The sequence below is a fragment of the Patiria miniata genome, unplaced genomic scaffold (genome assembly GCF_015706575.1).
Source record: "Patiria miniata isolate m_02_andy unplaced genomic scaffold, ASM1570657v1 HiC_scaffold_1, whole genome shotgun sequence".
Classification (NCBI taxonomy): Eukaryota; Metazoa; Echinodermata; class Asteroidea; order Valvatida; family Asterinidae; genus Patiria; species Patiria miniata.
This window is the reverse complement of record NW_024037047.1, coordinates 20,909,090-20,920,663: the sequence shown is the minus strand read 5'-3', so window position 1 is coordinate 20,920,663 and position 11,574 is coordinate 20,909,090. Positions and strand designations below refer to the sequence as shown.

Here is an 11,574-nt window from a genome sequence, read left to right as displayed (position 1 = left end):
ATATTCATGTTGGGCTTCTACAGTTTTTCGGACACTGTCTTCTCTTAACTTCTTATGTATTTACCTAAATCCTTTAACTACGTCTTTTAAGTTCAATACTTCTTACTACTTCTAATTTTGTCTATTAACATTTTCCTATTGTTTTGCTCTTCTCCTTTTCTTTTTCTCTAACACTTTTTCTCCTAACTTTTCTACTAGCTTTTTCTGCTACACATTTCTTTTCTCATCTTGTTCTTACTTAAACTGCGTCTTCTGTTCATCTCATCTCCCCTTACATCCATCCCATCATCTCATCCCGTCATCCCATCTCCCCTTACAGCCGACCCTTATCACACCAGTCATATATATATATCAGAACACACGCAATTGATCTTCCTGTTATATCTTGATTTTCCTCTTCTAACCGGATCGTTCTCTTCCAAATTGATCTAGATGTTATAAATTCATCTTCTTGATGGTCCTTTTTAAACTTGATTTTCCTTTACTAAGATCTTCCTTTTTAGTGCTTGATTTTCCTCTTCTGACTTGATTTTTCTGTTTTAACTTGACTTTCCCCGTCTTGATCCACCTCTTGTTCTTCTAACTTGTTCTTGATTTTCTTAGTGGATCTTCCTCTTCTAACTTGATCTTGATGATATAAAGTGATCTTGATCTACCTCTTCTAATTAACTTGTTATTCGTCTTTTAACTTGTTGTTGATGATATAAACTGATCTTCCTGTTATAACTAGATTTTCTTCGTCTAACTTGATCTTTCTCGTTCAACTTGACCTTCAAGTTATCAATTAATCTTCTTCTTCTGACTAGATCTTACTCTTCAAACTTGATGATCATGTTTTCTGAAACGGCCTCCCATCTGTCCTTACAGCTGACCCTCACCACCAACTGTTGAAACTTGACATTAACTCCTCTTCTAACCTGACCTTCATATTATAAATTGGTTTTCATGTTATCAATTTATCTTCCTGTTCTGACTTGATTTTCCTCTTCTAATTTGATGTTCATCTTGGGTTTTGATTTTCCTCTTCTAACTTGATCTTCTTATTGGGGCTATCTTCTTACTTGATTATCCTCTTTTAACTTTATCTTCGTCTTCTGACTTGATTTTCCTAATCTAACTTCATCTTCCTCTTGATGCTTGATTTTCCTCTTCTGAAACGGCCTCCCATCTCCGCTTACAGCCGTCCCTTACCACCACTTGTAACTTGATTTTCCTCTTCTTACTTGATCTTCCTTTGGAGGCTTGATATTCCTCTTTCAACTTGATTTTCCTCTCATCTGACTTGATTTTCGTTGATTTTATTTGATTTTGCTCTTGTAACTTGATTTTCCTCTTCTACTTTGATTTTACTCTTCTGACTTGATTCGTGCGTCATTTTCCTCTTCTGAAACGGCCGGCCTGCTATCACCACTTACAACCGTCACTTACCACCACTTGTTACTTGATTTTCCTCTTCTTACTTGATTTTCCACTGCTTACTTGATTTTCTTCTTCTGACTTGATTTTCCTTGTCTGATTTGGTCTTCCTCTCGGGGCTTGATTTTCCTCTTTTGATATGACTTTCCTCTTCAACCTTGATTTTTCTCTTCTAACTTGATTTTCCTCTTTGACTTGGTTTGTGCTTGATTTTCCTCTTCTGAAACGGCCTCCCATCTCCCCTCACAGCCGTCCCTTACCACCACTTGTAACTTTGATTTTCCTCAATTCTGACTTAATTTTCCACTTCTCAATTAATTTTCCTCTTCTGTCTTGATTTTCCTTGTCTAGCTTGATTTTCCTCTTCTGACTTGATCTTCCTCTTCTAATTGGATTTTTCTCTTCTAACTTGATTGTACTCTTCTGACTTCTTCGGCCTCCCATCTCCCCTTACAGCCGTCCCTTACCACCAATTGTTGTAACTTGATTTCATCTTCTTACTTGATCTTCCTCTTGAAACTTAATCTTCCTCTTGGGGCTTGATTTTCCTCTTGTAGCTTGATTTTCCTCGTCTGACTTGATTTTTCACTTGTAACTTAATGTTCCTCTTGGAAAGTGATTTTCCCTCTTCTAACTTGATTTTCCTCTTCTGACTTGATTTGTGCTTGATTTTCCTCTTCTGAAACAGCCTCCCATCTCCCCTTACAGCCTTCCCTTACCACCGCACTTATAATTCGATTTTCCTTGTCTAACTTGATGTTGGTCTTGGGGCTTAATTTTCCTCGTCTGACTTGATTTTCCAATTGTAACTAAATGTTCCTCTTGGAAAGTGATCTTCCTCTTCTTACTTGATTTTCCTCTTCTAGCTTGATTTTCCTCTTCTGACTGGATTCGTGCTTGATTTTCCTCTTCTAAAACGGCCTCCCATCTCCCCTTACAGCCGTACCTTACCACCACTTGTTGTAACTTGATTTCCTCTTCTTACTCTGACGTGATTTTTCACTTCTTACTTGATTTTCCTCTCTTCTGACTTGATTTTCGTTGTCTGATTTGATCTTCCTCTTACGAATCGTTATTCGTTTTCCGTTTGGCTGTCGAATGGGGAAATGGGAATCGTTATTCGTTATCCGTTTTGCTGTCGAGAATGGATTTTGGATTCGAAGTCCGTTATCCGTTTTTCTTTTTGCTTAGGAAATGGGAATTGGTTTCGTTATCCGTTTTTCCTTTTGCTTAGGAATTGGGGAAGTGGGTTTCGTTATCCGTTTTTCTTTTTGCTTAGGAATTGGGAAATGGTTTCGTTATCCGTTTTTCTTTTTGCTTAGTTAATGCGGGGACTTAACGGGTTATGAGATTGTCACTTGACACCGTTAAAAATTGTGAAGGGCGCCGCCTGTTGTTTGATGATACTTCCCATTATTGTCCGACTAGCGCAGCAGACAGCTCGATAACGTGAGTCTATAGACTTTTTATTCACACTATAAATTATTAATAAGACAAACAAATATTGTGGTGACCAAAAAACCTGCTTTCGGACATTGTTTCAAATTTAAGGCAGCTATTCTTGTGTTTGTGCAGCGCATTTTTGGGTATTTTTTTTATAAATATTTTGAAAGTCGTGTGCATGAAAAGCTAGGATGCATTGTTTGGAGGAAAGTGAATTTTTTGACCAAATTTTATTAAAAATGTAAGGTTGATAATTAACCAATTGGAAATGGCTGAAAACTGTTATCCCTAGATCCAATAATGTTAATTAAATTAAGTGACGCAAAAAATAAGTGACGCCTTGAATTGAATTCTGGCCAGATAATTGGTTATGACAAATAGACCAACAAGACAGAAGATTTAGACAAAATGTTGTTTTTCTCTCCCTCAACAGTGTCTTGTGTCAACAATGAGAAAAACTTGGCGATAGGCTGCAGTTACAGTCCAATCAGAACATTTCCTCACCTTTGCACAGAAACGATAGTCCAGCTGGACATCTCAAAACTTAAGTGACGCATTGAATTAAGCTTGGCCAGCTGATTGTGTTTATTTTTGTTCACTTCATGCCGACTTTGTTTGGGCAGATCGTGAGCCACGTCGACAGAAGTCTTTATGGTGGTGACCAGTATTTTTGTAGCGCGCCCTCTTTTGGAAGATATTGATGTTTGTAAAATGTACGGGAGAGCCCTCCTTATACTGTAGTTTTTGTTTTGTTCTTTATTTTTTTTCTTCAACGATTTCTGTCGAATTTCAGTGTCGTATATCACAGTCAATTATAGGACGCAATTTCAAATCAGTGCAATGTGTTTTTTCTTGAGTAATCGTCTCCTGGTCTCCTCAAAGAGTGCTTTATTTATTTCCCGTCCATTTTCAAACCATTTGTGTCCTATACCCCGATCAAATATTGAACGAAATTTTAATTAAGTGCACTCCGTTGTTCTTGAGTTATCGTCTCCACAATGAGTGTTGTTTTTTGTTCCAATAAAGGTGACCAAAATTCGAATTGAATTTGTCGCGATTTGTACACTGTATTTCATTAAATCATATTATATTTATTCTTCAATGGTTCCCGTCGATTTTCAAACCATTTGTGTCCTATATCCCGAACAATTATTGAACGAAATTTCAATTCAGTGCACTGCGTTGTTCTTGAGTTATCGTCTCCACAAAGAGTGCTATTTTTTTGTTCCATTGAAAGTGACTCGAATTCGAATTGAATTTTTCGCGATTAGTACACTGTATTTCTTTAAATCATATTTAATTTATTCTTCAATGGTTCCCGTCGATTTTCAAACCATTTGTGTCCTATATTCCGAACAATTATTGAACGAAATTTCAATTCAGTGCGTTGCGTTGTTCTTGAGTTATCGTCTCCACAAAGTGTGTTCAAGTGTTCACTTAATGCCGACTTCGTCTGGGCAGATCGTGATCCACGTTGTCAGAAGTCTTTACCAGTACTTGTGTAACGCGCCCTCTTTTGGAGGAAATTGATGTTGATAAAATGTACGGGGGTCCTCTTACACACCGTCCTTTTGGTGTTTGTTGTATTAATTTTTTTTCTTCAACGGTTTCTGTCGAATTTCAAATATATTGTGTCGCATATCACAGTCAATTATGGGACGCAATTTCAAATCAGTGCGCTGTGTTGTCCTCGAGTTATCGTCTCCACAAAGCGTGCTTTATTACTGTTCCATTAAAAGTGACTCGAATTCGAATTGAATTTTTCTCGATTAGTACGCTGTATTTCTTTAAATCATATTAAATTTATTCTGTAATGGTTCCCGTCGATTTTCAAGCCATTTGTGACCTGTATCCCGAACAATTAGGGAACGAAATTTCAATTAAGTGCACTGCGTTATTCTTGAGTTATCGTCTCCACAAAGAGTGCTATTTTTTGTTCCTATAAAAGTGACTCGAATTCGAGTTGAATTTGTCGCGATTAGTACGCAGTATTTCCTTAAATCATATTATTTATTCTTCAATGGTTCCCGTCGATTTTCAAACCAGTTGTGTCCTATATTCCGAACAATTATTGAACGAATTTTCAATTCAGTGCGCTGTGTTGTTCTTGAGTTATCGTCTCCACAAAGTGTGTTTAAGTGTTCACTAAATGCCGACTTCGTTTGGGCAGATCGTGATCCACGTTGACAGAAGTCTTTACGGTGGTGACCAGTACTTGTGTAGCGCGCCCTCTTTTGGAAGAAATTGATGTTGGCAAAATGTACGGGAGTGGTCTTGCGAACTGTCCTTTTGGCAGTTTGTTGTATTAATTTTTTCTTCAACGGTTTCTGTCGAATTTCATATAATTGTGTCATATATCACAGTCGATTATGGGACGCAATTTCAAATCAGTGCAATTTTTTGTCTGGAGTTATCGTCGCCACAAAGAGTGCTTTATTTTTGTCCCATTCAAAGTGACTCGAATTCGAGTTGAATTTTTCGCGATAAGTACACTGTTTTTCTTGAAATCATAATAAATTTATTCTTTAATGGTTCCCGTCGATTTTCGAATTGTTGAGTCCTATATCCAGAAAAATTATTAGACGCAATTTCAAATCAGTGCAATGTGTTTTCTTGATAGTTTTTCATTTGTAAGTCGAGTAGGCAAAGCATTTGAAGAGTACATTTGCAAAAGCAGATAAGTGCCAATTTTACAAAATTGGAGAAAGAAACTTAATATTTTCCCTGAACACCTAAAATTACTTTTCAAATACAAATAGACAAGAGTTCAATATGATGTAATGGGCAGTCCACATTTGTGCACAAGTAATGTTCTCTGTGTTGTTTTAAAGCACATTTTCTCAAAAGGTGAAAAAAAAATGGATCATATAACTGTTTTTGCAAATGAGCTCTTCACTTGTACAATAGCCTGAAGGTCACAGGTGGATTTCCACTTTAAAAGGTATTGTTTTTAAACATTCAATGTATCTATTACAAATGGAGTGTTTCAAAGAAATACATCAATTAAATATTGCCATTCAGTATTGTGACTTGTTTACAGATTTGTATAAGTACAATGATCCTGTTATTAAAAAACATAGACTTCTCAATAATTTTAAAAGCTGTTGCACTCTTGCTCTGTTTTTAACCTTTTACAACGCCATAAATTTTGATCAGATAGGAAAGCAATCAGTAATACGCAAATCAAGAATAAACTGATTAAAAATTGAAGCGAAAAGAACTGAGGAGTAAAAAACTACAATTCAAATGCAACATAATATTTTAATATACCAACTGAGGCATAGTTTATCATTGACCCCCAAATGGATCTTGGTTTCAAATGACAACATGCATTAAATTTCCATTGACTAGCCTCTGGAGTCATTCCAAACAACTGAATCTGTCCATAGGCAGAAAGTTGGTCGTCTAATTTTCAAGAGGTTGAATCGAATGGATCAATCTGCACAATGGGCCGGATTTTGGAAAGTCATTGGGGTTACAGGGTAATCCTTTTTTGCAGGGGAACAAACTCCAAGAAACTGCCCAGTTGTCTGACAGTGACGTTCTCCGGACCCAACGTGAGGGCAGCATCTGTGGTTATTGATAACGGCGTCACCACCAGGGACAAAGCTCGCTTGAAATTCCAGGCACTCAAAGAGTTGGGATTGCCAGCGAAACACAGCCTGGCTTTCTTGTTCAGCTGCGTTGGGAGAGGGCGCCATTTCTACCAGGCCGAGGATGTGGAAAGCGGAGCCTTTCACGTGGTCTTTTCCGACACGCCCCTTGTGGGGTTCTTTGGGGGCGGGGAGTCCGGCTGCGATAACTTCACCCTGGGGAGATCGGTGCAGGAGAGTGCAGACCGGGACTCGGCAGACCTCAGGCGCAGGAATTCGCTGAAGAAACTGCAGAATTTGGAGAAGTCGTTCACTTGTGTAGTATGCTTGCTGTCATTTGGCTGAACAGTGAGGCATTAGTGAGTGATCTCTTTAATTTGCACTTGAAATTAGGAAAATAACTGGTCCACTGACTTGTTGACATTTTGAACTTTAAACTCTCCAGACTTGAGACACTGTTGCTATGGACTCTGTGCGGAAGTGCCCCCTCGCTTGGCTACAAACAGGGAGTAAGGAATGACCAGCAGTCCATTTCACGAAACAGTGCGTAACTTATGCCATGCGTAGGACGTACACAATGGCACAGCTGCGCAATAAACTTTAAAAAAAAAACGATACACAAAACTTGGCAGAGCTGCGCAACATTTTAAACTTAAACATCTTGGACAAGGATAATAATAACAGTATTTACAACGGCTGTTTGTGTATGATTTAGTTCGTTCATGAAACAGCTGTTGAATCACCTCCGCCCATTAGTTTGAAAATGCTGTTGTCCGACTTTTTGGGTTCAGAATCAAGCGAATTATACTCAGTTTTGAAAACTTTGTTCATGAAAAACATTTGTGAGAAAGTTTGCTGGGGGGGGGGGGGGGTGCCATATTTCAATAGGTGGCGCTGGTACCATATTTCAATAGGTGTTACAGTACAATTACAGAAGTAATCCTCTGTAACTGATTATTTACACTTTTGCAAAAGCTTTGATTTCTTACTGTCAATCACAAATTTCTTGTAGTGTTGGCAATTCCCTAGACTTGGCCAAGTCTGGGTTGCACTCTGTATCTAAATGTGCGCATATACGCGTACGTACACTGTACACACCGTACCACAACGCGCCCTCATGCGTCAAATCCAGACCAACATGTTAAAACCGTGCATGTTCACTGTACATGTTATTTTTATGTGATGCAGCAATTGCTAACTTTTGCACCACATGCATGCACATGCTCTGCATTACATGCACACACATGTGCGTATAACACGCGTGTTGTGCAATCCTAAAAATTCTGAAAAAGCTGCTGGTGAAACAAGAAACTTTTATTAAGCAAAACTAAGGACACTTGTGTAAAAACTAAAAGGTCACTTGTGTAAAAAGGGCACTCTTTACAAAATAATCTGGGGGGGGGGGTAACCACTGGTGCAAAAAATGGGGGCGGGGTGAGCAATATATCCAACAGTGCTTGTGACCTAGTCTGACTGAGCTACTGTGGTCACCTGATCACAAGTGGTGATCTGATTGGCCAATGTGCACTGTTGATTGACATGCAGGAAGGGTCCATTATAACCTTTTCTTTGATTCCTTGCAGGAGTCTACCTATTCCCAGGAAGCGTACTTGTGCAGCTTACATGTACATGTGCTGGCTGGAGACATTATCCAAGGATATGCTGTCATCGGGGGACTTAATTGCATCACCTGACCAAATATGGTATCCAAATAAAAGTCAATACAAAGAATTTCACTTGAAATACCATAAAGTGATACCATCTGATGGCAGCTTTATAGGGACAAAGGACATTTCTTGCCAGTTGAAAGACCCTCCTCACTTTAATAGAAGTTGTGCTTTGTGTTAATTGATTTCGTTAAGATTGTTTCTTTACCATCTGACGGGCTCACACTTTCACTGATGTTTTTAAAGTGAGTTTCTTGAATGCAATCAAGTAATAATGATTAAGAACAATAAAAGTCTTATAATAATTTGGAGTCTTTTAATCAAGAAACACTTGTCGCATTTTACGGGCTTTAAAAACAACAGCCAACTCCACTTTTTTCATTACTGTGGGCACGTTTCTGTTTAAACTGAAAGTAATTAAAATCATGGTGTTTTTTTTTCATAACGAAGCCAAGCGAAAAAAGAGAGTATTTATCAACAATGGTGGTGCTTTTGGTAATCCTCAGAATGAGGTTTTATTCATACTGTTTTCATAGCCAGTCAATTGTTACTTTTACATAATTCTCACATATTATAACGTTTAAAATAAATGCAATCATTTAATAAAAACCAGTGTATTCTAATTGCTGTGAATAACATCAGATTATTTCAAACAATTGTTAATCCAAATGCCAAGCTTTAAATCTATAAGAAAATCAGATTCAATCACTCGAGACTTTTTTCGTGACATTTTTTTCAGAAATGTGTGTGTTTACAGTACGCCCTAAAATTATCCAGGTAGGTAGGTAGGCAAATATTTTGTTTGTTTGTCGGTATGTTTTTTAAAAATTTATTTGTTTACGTTAGGATACCTATATATAGGTATTCTGTTTAATCAACCTCATTTTATTAATTAACTACCCAATAACACAAAAAAATCGCACTTATTTTCAGGAACAAAACTATGTGATATTTTTGGCCTAATATGGCAATAAACAGTTGGCGGTCGGCAATTTGGCCTAAATAATTCCAGGAAGGTTCGTTTATCGTTAACATTTTGTTTTAGTTGTAAACATTCTGATGGCACTGCTTTATTGCAAACGTGGGTTTGTTTTGAAGAAAAAAATAACTTAAAGCGTACATTTCACTATTATCTCATGCAATACTCGCACATAAAGCTAAATACATGCACTCCAAAAAAGTTATCTATTGTATACAGATATGCGCATGCGCAATGCCAAAAAATGTTGTTATATTTTTGTGGCATGGAAAATTATTGCTTTTAATTCATTAGGCGAAGTAAAAAAACAAACATGTTTCTCGTCCCCGCCCGCTTCCTTTTTGGAGGCCGCCTGGATTTTTTTGTTATTTTTTATTTTTGAAAAATGCAGTAAAAAAACACCGAAAATGTCCACAAATTCATGGGAAAATAAATTGTAGACCAACACAAGTCTAAATGACACTGTAAATATGTTCAGTTCTCTTGTCCAACTTATCTTTCATTTAAAAAGTGTCTTTGAAAAGTGGAAACACCAACAGTTGCAGGAAATGTCTAATTGGCGGCCATCTTGAAACAAATAAAAAATAAAAAGCCCCGCTTCCTCCTTTTTTTCAAAAACCCGGACGAGAAACATGGGTATTTTTTATTCGGCCTTAGTTATTGTTTCGGCAAAATGGAAAGCACTTAAAAAAATCAGCAACACGATATGCTCGTGTATCTTATGTGTTGGATTTGTTTATTCGGGGTAAAGGAGGAAGCCACTGAACGAGGTGTAGTGATCGGAATCACTATACACCCTACCGTACATCGTGAGATCCATTGTATCTCCACGCTGCAGAACCACCACCGCGCTCCCAGACACCTGCTCATGGTGACTTGAATCACTGCTACAGCCAGAGACAACCACGTCGCCGTTCTTCCGGAGATGAACGTACAGGGTGACGGGATACTTATACACAGAAAACATGAACACGTAGGTGCCTGGCACACCACACGTGAACGTGGCGGTCTCGAGATCGAAGCTGGTACCCGGCAGAAGCGTCTCGATCTCCTGGAAGGGCAAACGGTAGACGTAACTCGTAGAGGTATCCGAGGCGCTCGTCCTCACCACGGTGAATGCTACCCGCTGGTTGGAGTCGTCTGGTGTCTCCCCCGGCTCACCCTTTTGTCCTTTGACACCAGTTTCCCCCGTTGGCCCTACAACACCTGGGACACCTCTTGGACCTATTTTTCCGGGCTGGCCTATGCCTTCGTCCCCTTGAGGCCCAGCTGCTCCACGCTCACCCATAGGTCCAATCGGTCCAATATCACCCTTTTGACCTGGCTCGCCCTTTGACCCTGGCTGGCCTAGGGACCCAGGCAAACCTGGTATGCCGGGAATTGCAGCCGGCCCCTGGCAGCAGCACATCGGACACGCCTGAGACGCAGGACCATCACCGTCCGAGGGAACTGGCCCAGTAACGGAAGCTCGGAGGTTGACGGAGTTACCCAGAAGGAGGGCGATTGAAAAAACGGTTGCCACGCAGATCTTCATTCTGTACAGAAACAAAGCATGAAACTGAAACAAATCAGGTGAGATTTTTTTTTCTTCAATAAAATAGTTTTTAAAAACGGGAAGAGTAGAGAAAAATATTGAGGTTTGATAAACAGGAGAACTAGTCTAAAATTAATGACAATTCGCCGTCAGATTTGCAGAAAAAAAACCCAAAAACATGAGATTGGAGGAATCATTGTTCAAAGAATGTTTTCTTTGTTATATAACAGTGGCGTATAAGGGGTCAAGGGGCTAACATTTATGAAAAGGCTAGTTTGTTCAACCGGTTGCCATGGCAACCCATCGAATCGATTTTCTTTTTATCTCGCCCGCCAAGAAAAGTTAGGAAAGGTCACTAAATTGCATTCCGATAGGGCAAAGCGTTCCGGAGCTGTAGTATTTTTAGGGGGAGGGGGCACACATCTTGCCCCTGCCCTGGTCCTGATAGAATCATTAAGGTGATAAACAAAAACAAACGAATTACAACGTGACTCAAGAAAGAATTAGGACATTCCGATTTAAAAAATTAATTAAATGAAGACAAATTCCAAAGAATCTGATTACACAGCAACTAAATATTGGTGTGATCAATGTTTGTTTTCATCTAAGTTCCCTTTTTTGACAAAACTGATATACGTCCATAAAAAATGTGAAGGAAATTTCAGCGCGTTTCCGCTATAAGTTCAAGGCACCCTGATGAGTTAACGAGGAATTTGCAAAGACTGCAGGCCAAAATGTCTGGCGTAGTTCTGCGGTGGGTGTTATAGGGAGGGAATATCACTCGAGCGATGTTTTCTTTAAAAATTTTGACCAAAAGGTGTATATAGAGAAAAAAATACAGTCTTCCACTAATATCACAACTCTGTTCTGATGATTGAGTGAGGAAAGTGTCAAATAACGGACACTCGCCTCGATGTAACGTTCTTGAATTCTATCACGAAG

General features: G+C 38.8%; 1 protein-coding gene across 1 annotated transcript; it reads left to right on the top strand.

Annotated features, from left to right (window-relative positions):
• Window positions 1–6,305: 6,305 nt before the first annotated feature.
• LOC119731596 (F-box only protein 22-like) lies at window positions 6,306–6,797 on the top strand. The gene has a single exon (XM_038204793.1). The coding sequence runs from the start codon at window positions 6,306–6,308 to the stop codon at window positions 6,795–6,797; it is 492 nt and encodes a 163-aa protein (XP_038060721.1).
• The last annotated feature ends 4,777 nt before the right edge of the window (window positions 6,798–11,574 follow it).

Excerpts from the sequence above, each read along its gene's own strand:
- LOC119731596 (XM_038204793.1), top strand. The coding sequence starts at position 6,306 with ATGGGCCGGATTTTGGAAAGTCATTGGGGTTACAGGGTAATCCTTTTT.